Source organism: Paramormyrops kingsleyae, chromosome 7 (genome assembly GCF_048594095.1).
Source record: "Paramormyrops kingsleyae isolate MSU_618 chromosome 7, PKINGS_0.4, whole genome shotgun sequence".
Classification (NCBI taxonomy): Eukaryota; Metazoa; Chordata; class Actinopteri; order Osteoglossiformes; family Mormyridae; genus Paramormyrops; species Paramormyrops kingsleyae.
In genome coordinates this window covers 23,854,989-23,870,605 of record NC_132803.1, presented here as the reverse complement: position 1 = coordinate 23,870,605, position 15,617 = coordinate 23,854,989, and the positions used below count along the sequence as shown (strand labels likewise).

The 15,617-nt window shown below is 40.3% G+C and overlaps 1 protein-coding gene across 1 annotated transcript; it reads right to left on the bottom strand.

Moving 5' to 3' along the window:
* Nucleotides 1-1,930: 1,930 nt before the first annotated feature.
* On the bottom strand, nt 1,931-15,579 carry rbm18 (RNA binding motif protein 18). The gene is made up of 6 exons (XM_072714553.1): nt 15,341-15,579; nt 14,164-14,276; nt 6,878-7,004; nt 6,091-6,171; nt 4,933-5,018; nt 1,931-4,005 (listed from the first exon to the last, which is right to left on the bottom strand). Exons 2-6 carry the CDS (start codon nt 14,268-14,270, stop codon nt 3,846-3,848), a joined length of 561 nt encoding a protein of 186 aa, XP_072570654.1. The 5' UTR covers nt 14,271-14,276; nt 15,341-15,579; the 3' UTR covers nt 1,931-3,845.
* Nucleotides 15,580-15,617: the final 38 nt, after the last annotated feature.

The following is a 15,617-nucleotide window of genomic DNA, read 5'->3' as shown; positions in this document are numbered from 1 at the left end:
ATAATCTATATTCTTACTCAATAGCGTAGGATAGAGTTTGATATGAGGGGGAGTAAATGTCTATTTATAGGGGGAATGAAGCTAATTCAAATCCCGGGGGGTACACGTCCCCCCCGTCCCCCCTTGTTTGTACGTGGCCAACACATCTAAAAGTTTCCGTTAACGGTAGACTTTGTATCAGAACTCCAACCAAAATTCTATAACGTTACAATTAAATGACACTTGTTACAAATGATGAAAAATATTTCCGAGTAAACCTAAATATACCACACAGCAGCACTCTGGCGGTTTTATAGCTGCGGTCACAGTTTCCATTAGGAATCGTGGAACAGCGGCCGTGCGCCTCCGCGATTCACGCACCACCAAATCCGGCTCTATTTTAGACGGCGAGACATTATGATCACAGTGGGAGAATTTGACAAATGGCAGTCTGGCTGCCCTAGCTGACTTAAAGAGGCGAGATTAACGAAATTTGGAAAAAAAAAATACTGCCTGACTTTTTTTTTTTTTTAAAGACTCTTATGGAGACATTGTATATAAGAGACAACTAAACAAGAGCACAGTCATATAAAGTTTCATTAAATACTGTAGTACTATAAAATTGACGTGCACTGATAAGCGAGTTAAACAGCTGAATTAATACGATTGTGTGAGATCTAGTAAGAGTTTTACGATGCTGTCAAATTACAGATCCAACGAAGGCTGCAGCAGTCAAAACTGGGAGAAAATGATAGTTTAACTAGACTGTGAGGGATTCTGCTTGGTCCATGACTAACCTATTGATGCTGATTATCTCGAGAAGGAAAATTATGCAACAGTGATACAACAAAATATAGTTGTACATAGGAAAAAGCCAGTGGTAGAATACTGTGTCATCTCTCCAGAGACTGGAAGCAGTCAGCACAGACCATGGTGCGGCTAATGGGGGCTGTCACGTGATGGTGGAGCTGCAGCACTGACTGCCCGGCATTCCTGTCCATCTAGGACACGCAGACAGTCCCGCTGTTCGGATTACGGCAGGTTATATCGGCTTGGTGGCAGTAATTCTACTATTGTTATAGAAGCACAGTTATATATTATACAGAATATATTTAAACAAGACAGAAGTCAGTGACCAAAAATGCAGATTGGAGATTTTGTTTTTACATTAAAAAATTTGAAGATAATTTTAAGTAGAAAATCATGATGACAATGATGACAATACTAAAACACAAAAACAGTATATAAATATACAATAAAGAAAGAATGAACAGACAGGCAGATGTCATCACAGAGCATTATGTGATAACAAGGAGGGGTCACGTGATAACACCAGAGCTTTAGTGACAACACTGGTGACAGCCCAGACAAAAAACTGCCAAGAGAAAGCCTTCAGCTAATTAATTAATGTGGTGGAAGGAGGACAAAGATAAAAGGAAGAATTAATTACTTATGTTTCATTACTCACTTGGCTGTTGTTTTGTTTTTGCACAATCTAGAAGTAATTGTAGTTAATGGGCTTAAATTGCGAACTGTAGGGAAATTAGTTGTAATGAAGCTTGGATCTGAACACTTACATCCTTAGGCCAAATGATTAATTCCCATTGCCTGGTACCATGCATTCAATGCACCACAATCTGAAATAGTCAGAAACATGTTTTTTTTTTTTCTCATCTTCTAACGTTTATCCTAACACCAGTGTATGAATTTCCACCCTGTAAACTGTAAAGGAAGAAAAACGGTTTCTGCAAACAATGTATTCTGAAATCCAAGCGCATCCAGACGTCTTCAAATAAACTTTCCGAAGTGCACAAAGCACACCGTCATATATGGTTAAGAATATTTTTTCCCCTGTTCAGGAGTGTCTCCTCAGTGTAAGCCGATGAACACCTTATACAGATTACCAGTACACTGCCGGAAAACGATAAACATGCACTGAGAAAGTAACACATTCATTCTGCAGATCTTTAATATAGCTCCAATACCAAATTAAATTTTTAGGAGAAAAAACATTACAGACAACTTTAGGGTTCCAGAAACCAAGAAATGACTGGTTTGTAAGAGCTGAGCAGTGACAGCAGCACAGCGCAGTGCTACGTCATGTTAGGGCTGATCAGTGTCTCAGCGGTCAGCACTGTCCCATAGCAGGTCCAGGCTTCATGCATGATACTTGCATGTACAATCTATGGGCAAGCCTCTCAATTACCCACAATCCCATACGAACTGGCACCCCATCCCAGGTAAACACTGCCTTGGTCTTTCTGCTTCCTGGTTCACCATGATCCAAAACGGGATAAGCATCTACAGTTCATTCATTTAGCAGATGCATTCATCTAAAGTGGCAAACATTTTGAGAAAGCAGGGTTAGACAGTCCCTGGAGTGCCCAGAGAGTAAGAGTCATGCTCTAGGGCCCAATGGTGTCACCACTCTGCCAGTGCTGGGATTTGAACCAACGACCTTCTGATCATAAGCATTTATAGAAAATTTATAAGCTTAAATAATAAAAAAAATAAAAATCAATCATATGCATAAAGTAAACTAGCAGCACGCTAACAAAAAGAAGGCAAATCCTTTGTTTTAAAAAAAAAACAAACAAAAAAAAAAAACAAGAAAAACTACAGCATACTACAGAATTTTACGGTGCACCCTCGCACACCCCCAAAACCAAAAACCCCTGCAAATCAACACAGCGTTCTTTTCACATAGGAAACATATGACACATGATTCTCTCAAAGGAAAAAAAGGACATGAGATTCATTTATTTCAGCAATATGATTTGCATGTTTACAACAATTCAATCTATTTTTCCATTACCAAGCTGAAAAAAAATCTGCTATCTCATTAGAACCAAATGAGCACAGCAAAAAAAAAATATCTATTATCCCTTTTGTGCTGCTCTCATCTTGAACTCTGGTCCTTAAAAAAAACACCATTACTCATATGAGCAGGTTTGAAAAGTTTCTTGTTTTAGCAGAATAACACAGTGGGGAAGTAGACAGTCCATTTAGTACAGAACAGACAAACACACAAGCACATGGCAAACAGCACCGGAAGGCAATAGGCTTAGCTATTGCAAACTTAGTGTATTATATCGCCAATACTTTTATTAAATAAAATGAAAACAAATGCTGGTGATAACTGCAGAGACAAATGTTTGTCAAACTCAATGGAGTCCTCTCCTAAAAGTACTTGTGTGGGGGGTGGGGAATGGCATATATACATTCAAAAGAATTAAATGTTTAGTTTCAGCTAATGATTAATGAATCCAAAGTCTTCTGACTGGTCTTACAATCCAAACAAAAAGAACATCACTACTGCCATATCAAAGCTATGACCAAATGTGAAAAATTGAGCACAGGAAGACACAGCTAAATTACATTAAGCACTCAAGGACCTCCTATTTTAATGTCAGGGGGACACGCAGTACACATTTGCATACAATTCCAATTTCTAAGGTTCGAAGGTCAAAAAATATCGAGAAGGCCACAGTAAATCTAGAATTGTAAGGTTTATTCATTAAAAATTCTCTGTAGCCAATGGTAAAAACTTAAAAATTCTTTAAAAAAAAAAAAAAATAGGTCAAAAATTTTGAGAAAGATGTTTAGACAAAACAGTAGCATTCTGTGTTGCTTGCATCCTAGCCAAGAACCTTGGTGTAACAGTCACAAAGCACCGTGGCTGGCTCGCTGACGTCCAGCCAACTGGTAGCTAGATTCCCACGTGACCAGCCAGGCCCTCCAGCCTAAATTTCACGTTTCACAATGCTGCAGAGAACAGAGAATCTGATTGTAGCACTTTGTGACGGTCCCAAGGCTACTGCAGCGGGTCCTGCTCCGCGAGCGTGCGCCGGGCACACGTGTCTGCGTCATCGCCGGTATTTGCGGTGATGCTTGCCGTAGGGCGCCGGACGCTTCTTCTCAGGAGGCTTGTTGTAAAGGTACACGGAGGGGCCCGAGTACTGCTCATCCGGGTTCTCCTCCATCATCTGCAGCTTCGCCTCGATGGCTCGGATTTTCGCGTTCAAGCTTTCAAGGCCGGTGGGAAAAATGGAAGGAAAAGGGGAGGGGGAGGGTCAATTTACAGGGAAAGAAAACCCAAGACGTCACTCACTATCACAGTGACTCACAGAGACTGGGATTCAAGGTTTAGGGGAATAAAAGTTTTGTAAAAAAAAAAAAACGAGCCGTCGTGCTAAAGCTAGTTTTCTTTGTTCTGTCATCAGATCATGGCGCTGTTTTTTAACCATGTCAAATATACTTCCCGTTTCAAAACTGAATCTGAAATATTTACTTAAAAAATGTCAAATGTAATATTTACACACTTTAAGGTCAAAGGAAGACATCTGAAATCAAAATGATGGGCACACAAAACACTGTGTTATTCCCAAGTTTATTTAATCAAGGGCAATCAATGCCCTTAGGCATCATACAAAAGGGGCTTCCTAAACAAGGTGTCAAAATAAGAGTCTTCTATACTACAAATTGTATAACAATAACATTCATGGTATTATGGCTTTGATAGACTCAGCAAACTTCAAGAAGAATGGTCACTCTGGATCTGTGCTGAAACTAGCTTCTTGAATCAACCTTGAACAGTGGTTTTGTAGCTTATAATTTTCTTCCTTCACTATTCAAAGACCGCCACTGCATCAAGCAGGCAAACTGAACAGTAAAACCGAACATCCGATGTCAACCATCCTGATTCCTATATGGCTCTCGAGCCTTAGTAAGGGCTTTCCAGCATATTTCCGTACAAGCCTGACAGATTACCAAACCGCTAAAGAGCTAATGCTAAGCCTGAGACCTACTGAGTTATGGCCCAATGGCTATCAGGGTCCAGCGGCTTCCTATTCCATGTGCATTAGAGCGGCGGCCTTCTGTTTTAGGCGCTGTCTGTGTGTGCCTCCGCAAGTGAAGGCTGCTTCAGGGGCAGTGGGGGTGTACAGTACAAACCTCAGTGAGGTGGGCATCTCCTCTGCACTGGATGAGGGTTCGAGGCTCGCAGGCAAGGTTTTATCACCTCTATACTGGTCAAACCTCTGATTGAAGGAAAAAAAAAAGCGTCATAGCATGCTATTGGCCCTGCTTGGTCACGAGACACACAGAGACAAATGTATGCATATGCCTTGTTAATCAGGACTGTTAAAACATCAGACACTGACTTCTGACACGTGTGTGCTTCTCATTGGTCAGAAGGCATGTTTACAAACAAACCAACGATCATTTCCTGTCTTTGCATGTATAAGAAAATCGTCAGGCCAGAACGGCAGCACAGAATACAAAGAAACATACATATTCAGCATACAGCATTTTTCCCATTTGTGCGCCTGTATCTTTACGACGTGCAGCAGAGAGGCAGTCAATCACTCTGGCAGAACCCAGCAAAAATTAGACTTTTCTTCACCAGGAGAGAATGCTGGCATTATTAATACAGACAGCACACTATAACATGAGACCGACAACACTGACAGCTAGAATCTGCTGCCTGCTGTTGTCAACAAGTCTGTATGGTCAACCTTGACCCAAACCCCTTGTCCCACTCCCCCCTAGGGTGGTGGAGCTCAGTACAACCCGTACAGGATTTCCTCACTCTACACAGTGGCCTATTCTTAGAGCCCAGTTAACTACTGTCCAGCTGTTCTCACTGTAATCACACTGAGTTTTGTGGGTCAAACACTCAACACGACCACCAGTGTTTTCAGCTAGCAGTGGGAGATGCTACACATTGCGCTAACCACACTGTGGAATCCTTCAATGCACGAGCTTCGTGGAAAGCTGACATGTCAATTAATCGTGTAAAACGTACATATAAAAAAACACTTCTTCTATAAGCCTTATTAAAAACAGGTCTGGATGCATTGAGGATTTGTCATCATGTGACCCGCTCCTAGCAAGCACATTGGTTGTTCACCACCACCACAAGAAAGCCAATGTGAGTGAGACTGGGCAGTCTGAGAAACATGCAGCCAATCAGACCGAAGTCGCCAAAAATGCAAGTAGGCAATAGGAGCTTCAGAGAGTCTTGCCCGTGTGAGATGTTGCGGTTTGGGTGTGCGGCAGCCCACAGTGAGAACGCTGTGGGATATACACCTTTACCGTCTACTTACTTACCTGTGCATGTGCCCATCGTACTACCAGTTTCTTGGACAGGGCCAACTTTCCGTTGAGGCACTGGATGGCTCGCTCAGCCTCCTTGAAGAAGGGCGTCATCGTAATCGCCATCATGGCGGTGACAAAGAAAAACGTGACATTGCCGGTATTAGCATCAACACAACGGAAATAAAGAGAAATTCATGCTGGTTTGAGAAAAGTACCCCCACCCACGCCACAGACAGACAGCAGCTCTTAAGGAAACCTAGAGCACAGGAGATTAAGACAGTGAGCACTGTTGCACCATTTCCAAATTCATTTAAAAAAATAAACAGAGAAAGCCAGCGTGTTTAATGAGTTTTCACAGATTAAACAAATGTTCGGCAGGTTAAATTTAGACAGCTGCCTTCTCCCCATGTAATGAGGCACTGTGTCAGTCTCTCGGCTTATTGCGTAACACCTCTCGAGCAACAGAGCGTTGCACTGCATCACACTGAGCCGTGATTCAGGGCAACAAATGCCCGATGACGGATCGTTTTTTTTCCCAGCAGCCTGAATGGCTGACATTCTCCTGCGAGAACAAGGCCACGCGGCACGTCCCGTTAATTTCATGCTGCGAACTCTCGTCAACTCCTTGCCAAATATTTCAAAAGAACGAGAGATTCTGAAAAACGTCAATAGCTGCATTTTTAAAGATGATTTTCTTAGGCGGTACAAGCGTGTGCGTGATTTGAGGGGGTGAGGTGGGGGTATTCATTCCAAAGGAACAAGCATCATTTCGTGTCAGAGGTAACAGATGCAGACTTGCCTCTTTAGTCTGGAAGTTGACAAAGCAATATCCCCTGGGCTGACCCTCCAGGGGTCCAGATTTATGAAACAGGAAGTCAAACTGCTTCACCTGCCCAAACTTCTCCAGGAGCTTCACAAGATGGTACCTGCAGGCAAAAATGCAGCTTGTTAACAGACGGCTGCATTAAGCTAATAGGCATGATGTTGATCTTTTAAAAGTGGACAGCGACTTGCAAATCAAAGAGAACACAGTCATTCATGTAGAGTCATAAAATAATAAGCAGCATGGTTTCAACACATACTGAATGGTGCCTTAGGTACAATGACAGGTCTTTACACCTTCCAGTAATGATAAATCTTTCAACAAAACAATTCAGAGGATACAGGAGGAAGACAATGAGAAAATAAAGAGGAGGAAGTCTGAATTCCCACAAGAGTACAAATATTTTAAAAATAATTAAAAAAAAAAAAAGCTGTACAGCTACTGTGCACTGTGAAGGCTGTACCCGCCCCCCCAGACAGCAGCCAATAGGAAGCAGGGAGGATAAACCCTCCCATCTGAGTATTACAGATCAGCCAATATTAATACTGCATACGTCTCAATTCAATGAATAGTTGAATACATATAATCAGAGCTAACCTACATGTTAAAATTGCTGCCATGTGATGATTTGAGACCCCATCTACTGTGTATTTTATATTTAAAAAAAAAACAATCAAAAATCAAGATTCTGTCTCCCAGAAGTCAACAAAAAGAAAGAATTCAAAGTTTTCCATTGATGTGACAGTTGTATATTGCTTGTTAGGTACTGATTCCCATCTTCGAACATTACCCTAGACATGGTTACAAAAAGTGTTCAATACTCATGTAAAGACAATTTTGAAAAAAAAAATCCTGGTCCAAACCACAAATATCCCTATTACTATTTTTTCCAAATTGTATCAAATGTAAGAAATCAATGAGCCTACTCATTTTCATACAACTTCAATACAATATCACAAAAAAACAATTAGCAAAACAAAACACATATTGGCTAATGCAATGTGCATTTGCATAATCATTTTTAAAGTAAGCTGCTTAGAATGTAATGTTCCCATGATGATTTATCTAGGACAATCTCCTGTTGCTTCACTTCGCCTGCAACACAACTCCATCTAGCGCTAACTTCCCCTGCCGGGACCATGTCACAGACTAACTGCCTACGGCATCCAGAAGAGCTGAGAAAATGACACTGTGCATGTTACTGGGAAGCAGGGCTTAGTGACTGAAATACTGAAATATATATTTTTGATGGTGAAAACTCTCTCCTTGTCACCCGCTGTCTGTAGGTTACACGGTGGTTCTGGGGAAATGTTATTTCATGACACTGTATACTAGGCCTGGGAAGCTGAACTTTTTAAGTTTTTAAAGACAGTGACACCGACCGTTTGAGAGGTTCTGGTTAAATATGTTTAAAGGGACACTCCATGTAAATAAATTTAAAAATAAATTGCATTGCAAAAATATGAAAAAGTATATATATTTTTTTTTAAAGATATTTTTATATTTTTGGTAAGAAAACATGAACTCTGGCATGTAACAACAGTTCAGGAGCAAATATTTTACAGCTGTCCACATCATATATTTATGAAATTTACACTGATCAACAAGTGTGAAACTTATTTTTCCAGTCTGAATTTTCTTTTGCTCTCTAATACGTGCATTACTGATGGACAGGTGTTATTCGCCAGTACTGCAGCCTTCTTCATAGAAATGGATCCATTTTTTCTAAAACTCACCACACTCTCAACTGTATCACCTTAAGGTGACCAATCTAATTTGTTGTGCTGAAATGTTTATTAATAGATCCTCCACATGAAATTTTAGCAGGGCAATGTCTGCAAAAGGTATTTCTAACACTGGTTTTGTTAACATTAAAATAATTCCACATAGCAGTCATTTTTCTAACTGTTTAGTATGCAGGGGTGCAAAGCAGTATAGTATACAGTATACTACAGTATAGTATACAGTATAGTACCACCATTACATGGGGAATTATTGGTTGTAAATACTGGCTCATTTGTAACCATTGGCTGATGGCTGACTGTTACTGTATCGGACAATATCAATAGTTGGCTGCTACAATTGGTGTATCTCCAGTTTAAAATATTGACATAATCGGTGGCAAAAATTCACATTTTCACATCAGATTTGTGAATACTACTACTGAAGCTACTACTCATCTTAACATGCATTTACTCATTTTTCTTTTGCCTAATGACCCTGTAAGAAAGGCAGAACAAGGGATCTGCCACTAGGGGCAGATTTCCATGAATTTATTCGGCTGACCGGGGGTGCGTTTCCCAAACGACGACGGAAGTTAGCATTAACGATGCATTGTACTATGGCAGTTCAAACTAATCAACATTCGAAGTACGACTGTTTCCCAAAACCATCGTACCACAGTAGTTTAAACCAAGTTAGTTTTTAACTACCGTAGTTCGAACTACAATGGTTCCAGCGATGACTGGTCTCACAGCGGGTCGTGCGCAACAACTAACAAACTTAATAATATCAATGGCCTAACTTTCACAGCCGGTTGCGTACAAAAACTCACGAGCTGTGCAATATCATATAAATATATAATAATCACACACACGTACACACACACGTCATCAATTTATTGTGTTGAGTCACATAACACTAATACAAAAAGCGCAGAAATAGCAATAGCGGCAAAATAATGAGACGCTTCTTGGAGTGGTAAACAGAAGAACTTTTATCTATGACACCTCATTTTGTGAAAGACGCTCCATCTGTAATTACGTTGACTGCAGTTCATTGTGTTTCAATCACACTACGACCACTTACAAATTCTTGGTCCGACGTTGTCGCTTACAGAATGTTAGTGGCTGACTGGAATATACAGGTGCGTATAATATCCAAACATTACAGTCGTCATTTCCCGAGTACAAAGGCATGGATTCGTATCTGACCACTGTAGTGTCATTCTACTCTTCCATTATGGCAATGACAGCTGTCAGTGAATAAGGAGAACTTCATCAAAGTGCTGTACTCTTTTCTAAGGTGACTGTTGTCCCTCTGAAGTTATGTGTGTAATGAAGAAACTGCACAACACCCAATGGTCTGCATAGGGCTACAAATACACACATGTACACATACAATGGATAATGATTTATTATTATTATTATTATTATTATTGGGTTTTATTCTTTTCTTTTTATTTTATTAATGTTTTTTTATTACTTTTTTTTTGCTATATGTGGCGAAGTGTACCATATGGCACAATGACCGCTGGGTACACAACATCCTTTACCAAGCAATACACACAAACTGCATATACTATTACAGGGGTAGGCAGTCTTATCCAGAAAGGGTCGGTGTGTTTGCAGGTTTTTTTGGGATAACGGTTCGATCAGATGTGTGCGTACTCTTCAGTCGATCAGTCCTCTATGCACTACTCTAAGTAGGGAGTTGCAGCGAAGAGCTGCATGCCTAACGGCCCTTTCTGGATAAAATTAGACACCCCTGTATTAATACAATACTTTGCAGTCTGAGAATTCTCCCTGTTGCTCACTACAGACAGTTGCTGACTTGGTCGATCTAATGTACAATCATACCGTACTTATGACCAGAGAACCACAGAACAATTATGTTTCAAACTACATTTTCAGACAACTTCACATTATATGCGATCATAGAGCTAAATTATTTCTTATTAGGTATTAAAGAATCAATTTCTTACTTACACGGTGACTATACCTTTCTTAGACTGCATTTTCCATGTTAATATTGTGTTAATATTGTGTCCTCACTTAAGAAAGCAGCAGGCTAGGTGCCACCCTTGCTAGTATGCTGCACACGGGGGGCTTAGGCTGCTGCAGGGGAGGGCTAAGCCGGCAACATAATTGTTTAATTAGGCCTAATATTTGAATTTCTTCGAATGATATTACACTAAAAAAATTCTTTTTAAAAGGTGTTTCCCAGTCCTACTGTCTACCTGTACATGAATGATACGTCGGTAAAGCTCACTTGACTTGAAATGAACAATGAACCAATACATAAGCACACAAACACTAACCACAAAAGTCTAGCATACATACTGCTATTCCTTAGCCAAAAAAATCCCATCAAAAGACACTCACTATTCCAAATAACGCAGTAAATAAGTTAGTGAACTTTTTCTCCCCGAGACGATTTAGCTTGCCCGAGAATAGCCTTGTGCAACTCGTACCAAAATTGTTATGATAGTTTCATTGTTTTGGCCGTGGTTATTTTTAATCCTGGAAAGGTATGAATGGGAGAAGTGCATCGCTGGGAGCGCGTCTTCCCCTTGCCTCCCTCGAGTTCTTTACGAGGAGTGTTCCTCATTTTCCCAGGCTCCACCCCTCCAGGCTGCAATGGGAGGGGGAGGGACTTTTCCTGTAACAGTGCAGATTTAGGAATTGATAGTACCCTGGAATGGAGACCATTTCTGGCTTTAAAACAGACCCTAGTGGGATTCTCAAGGGGGACATTAATCCAGACCAAAATATAAATCAAGCTGGAGGAAATCCAAGGAGTGAACCTCCACAACGCAGCTCCACGCCAAGGAGGAGAGCTGCCAGCAGTTTAGATAACACAACCTTGCCTGACCTCACCCTGCTGCACCATGTGGCAGTGATTCCCCTCTAAGTACATTGGTAACTTACTGGGGACACCAGAGGTGGACAGTTCAGTCCAGAAAGCAACAATTGACACCAAGATTTTGTTTCAGCCAGCTAGGCGAGTACAAAGAGTACTTAGCTGGTTGGTTGAAACGAGAGTTGTCAAAGTATTGAAAGTACCGGAAGTATTGATTCTATCATGTATAAAATGATATCAGCACATTTTTCACGGAATTTAATCTATAGCTTGCACTTCCGGTTCGCTCAGACCGCTGAGGCTCGCAGGCTCCCAAAGCGCACGCCCAGCCCAAAGTGCAGCCTCACACGCGGGGTGTTACTAAAGGTGCGCCAAAACATTCACCACTGTGCTTAATCAATAAAGAGTGTAGCCTAAGTGACAGGCTTTGTGGCAAAAGCAGACGGTAAACCATAAGACATATGCAAGTCTGTATGCAAGCTGTACCATGGCACAATACAGCCAAGAGGGCAAAAACCATGAATTTAGCTAAACGTTTAAAGGACCAACACACGACAATACAAAGAGCTTCACGAAACAGTTATGTTATTTCTGAATTGTGTACATATTTATCCGTATGGGCCTGTTGCGGTTGAAGTAGAGATGTGGCATTGCATTTTTTTTTGTAAGAGTTAAAACATTTTTGTAATCGGTTAAACATTTCTGCATTAAGACAAACGATTGGCAGTTATTTTTATCTGTAGGTCGCGGCCGGCTCCATGCGATTTCATGTTGATTAGTGTTGATCATTTGGATACAAATTTTTAGAGTTGTGCAATTGTTAGAAATGTTTGTGCTTTGAGACACAAGACAAAGAAAGCATGTAATGTATATCTGTTCTATTATACATTGTGATAATATAGTCATAATAAAAAGTAAAATATAATTTTTAATAGTGTTTAATTTATTCCTCGTTAATATCTCTGAATGTGATTAAGGCTTGATTACAATGACTATTGGCTACTACTATACTGTATATTATTTTGCTTTGACTGACAATGCAAAGTTTTTCTAAAAGATGGTAACATGAGTTTACAAAAGTTTACGGGTTTTACTGCAAACAAAACTACAACTGAGATTATTTTTTACTGAGTGACCTTATATACCAAGTTGAATAACGAAAATGGTATCAAATTTCAATAATTCTCTTGGTATCATATAGAAGTTTGAAATTTTGATATTGTGTCAACACAACCTGAAAAAAATTTTGGTCTGGATTTTTACTTTCTGGATCTCTAGAAAACCTTACAAAGGAAACCCACATGCTCCAGCCTTCGTAAATGTTCAGCCATCGTAAGATTTTTCAGGCCTGTAAAATGTACATCGATGTATAATAAAAATAATGGTAACATAAATACAGCAAACAACTGTTAAGCCTCAGGATTAACAGATATAAATTGGAGTTTAAAAGGCAAAACTCGAATTGCATCTACACAAGTTACAAAAACAGAGGCTGGAATCACTACAACCTGCAAATATTCAGTATGATGTATCAAGCTGAGCTGAGTCTTTCACCAGTAAAAACTGGTGCCAGGTGCCACATGTTTGAATAACAGTGGAAGAATCAGTGATACTGAGAGCAACGCAACACTCAAACCACAAGGGGATGCAGGCACCCTGAAGCACTGAAAAGGGACAGGCCCAAGTCTTTGGGGCAGAAGCACAGCTAAGTGGCAAAGCTAAGTGTCCGAGGCTGTAAAGCAGGGCAATATCACAGCCTACCCAGGCTCTCCTCAAGCCCCTCTCCTCTCTCAGGCTCCGCCTCATCTTTCAAACCCCAGTGTGAAAACACCAGGCTCATATCTAAAAATGCAGAGCCCCCACAACATACATGAAACCCTCCAACGAGCATAAACAGGCTTCGAATGACATGGCCCTTGTACATCTGGTGGGGGGTGGGGTGCCAATTAATTAATGCAGTTTTCAAAAAGTGGCCTAACTAGTGATCTGCACAGCTTCTCCTGTTATAATACACTCCACAAAATGTATTTTATCAATCACTAAAAGACCCGTTTTTCCCTTTTCCTCCATCGCCATCCATTTTTCAAATCAAGAAACAAAACAAGCTTCAATACAGAAATTAGGCAAACATTGTACTTCAGATTTCAGCACTGCCTTCAAAATTACTGTCTTTTTTAGCCCCCAAAACATTGTAGCTTGGTACTAAATGCACATGCAGATGAATAATAACCTTGTGAACCACAGGCTGCACAGCTGCGCGTTGCCTTCAGTGAGATCCGCAGTGGGCAGACTACAACAAACACTCCCTCTGTGTGGACCAATTAATCCTTCCAATCAGCAGCCTGTAGGCTTAGCTGTTGTGTTTATTGTACCCGATAAGGAAACAGAGGAGCTGGGTAAAGGAAATGTGTGTGTAATACTCGCCCAAGCAAGACTTGCTTCTCCCAGGAGTTAACAAAAAGAAAGAATTCAAAGTTTCCCAGTGATGACAATTACAGGCTAACATGCTAAACATGCCAGGTAAATAGAGAATGGAGAGCAGTGCTTTGTCTAACTGCTTTTCTATCAGCCTCTTCTGCCACATTCCCAAATCCAAAGAGGACACAGCTAATCAATCATCCTGGCAGTGCATCACGACAACAAAGCAGCACGGAAGCAGGGGGATGGAATTCCGGCCTCACTCTGTGATTTTGGGGTCGATGTTGCCGATCCACAGGCGATGTCCTTCTTGTGACGAGCTCTCCGACAGTATGGAGGCATTCTCCAGCGTCTCCGCTGTCGACTGCATGGGCTTCTGCAGTGAGACAGAACCAAACAATAACTTGTGTATTGTAACTGCAAACATAGTAATAAACCACAGGAATAATGCATAGATCAAGCCCCCCAGTCTGCACTAAATGAGTGGACCGCCTCTGACTGACTAAATTACCGCAGAGTTAATGATGTTGTTTAGTTTCTCAACCACAGATAAATAAAAAGAATAATTCTCAAACTGAAAAATGTGGGAGAGCAAACATCTGTAGCACAGACCACTTTAATATTATATACTGATTTTGAAACATTGTAAAAATGTCAACTTCTTCAATGACTGGCAGAACACTGGACTTAAGCTGTTGTACCTTTACCTTTAGTTTACTCTAAATTCTTAAAAAAATACAAAACAGAAAAAATAACATCAAAAGCTACGTTTAACTCGGACACCGTAACAGGTCAGTGAACCAGACAATCGTCTGCAGTCAAAACTCCCTAGCATAGGTTCAACATGTCTATTTCAAAGGCTTTGAATGGCATTCTCAAAATAAATGAATTACTACCCTCTTGTAGTTGTAGTTATGATGCGCAGATCACTAAACTGACAAGATGGCCACTTAAGCTGTAAGGTTAAAAGTTATCAGCTATTTAGTTTTAAACACGGATTTTAATGCAGTTTAAATTGTTAAATGTACAGAAATTTTCAAAATGTGTGTTTACCAAACTGACTTAATGTTTGTATAATATCAGTAACAAATAAGCCGCATAAAATAAAATAACCGTATACTGTTACAAGACATGGGAAATCACAAACCCAAATCAGACTTTATGCTACAAAGAATTCTGTTAAGTAAAGAAACGTCATAATTGCACGAATTTGATAGTTCCAGTCTACTGTCTCCACGCTACCATATTCGGGAATTATAAAGTTCACTGGATTATGATAATCAAACAAACTAGCTTGGCAGCTAAATTTAATTTGGAAAAAAAAACAGTTAACTTGGTTGCTTATTGCTGATAATAAGTCTTTTATTAAAACGACGTGGTCCGGTTTAGTCTATTTCAACCTTACGACAAGACATTGACGTTTAAGACGAAAATAGCTACCTAGCGGATCTAACTATCCAGTTAGTGGTCTGTGAGGTTTGCCGTCTTCTTTAGAGTCGCCCTTTGTTGACAGCCTTTTCACCGGGTTTTTGTACACCGTTTCATATCACTTCACAAAAACGACATTGAGAAATATTTGACGTTTGATGACTATATATCATCAATTAGAGCTACCTAGCTAGGTAGCTAGTAGCTCTCCGCAAACTACAAAATATGAACACCGGCGTGTACTAATGAGGTATTTTTCTAGCCAATCTACTTAGTCATAGAAACTGAC

Bases quoted from the DNA above. Each gene is read 5' to 3' on its own strand.
- rbm18 (XM_072714553.1), bottom strand. From the start codon at position 14,270: ATGCAGTCGACAGCGGAGACGCTGGAGAATGCCTCCATACTGTCGGAG. The intron at 5,019-6,090 runs GTAAGTAAGTAG...TCCTTCAATCAG, and splicing joins TACGATGGGCACATGCACAG to AGGTTTGACCAGTATAGAGG. The intron at 4,006-4,932 runs GTTTGTACTGTA...CGGCCTTGAAAG, and splicing joins GAGATGCCCACCTCACTGAG to CTTGAACGCGAAAATCCGAG.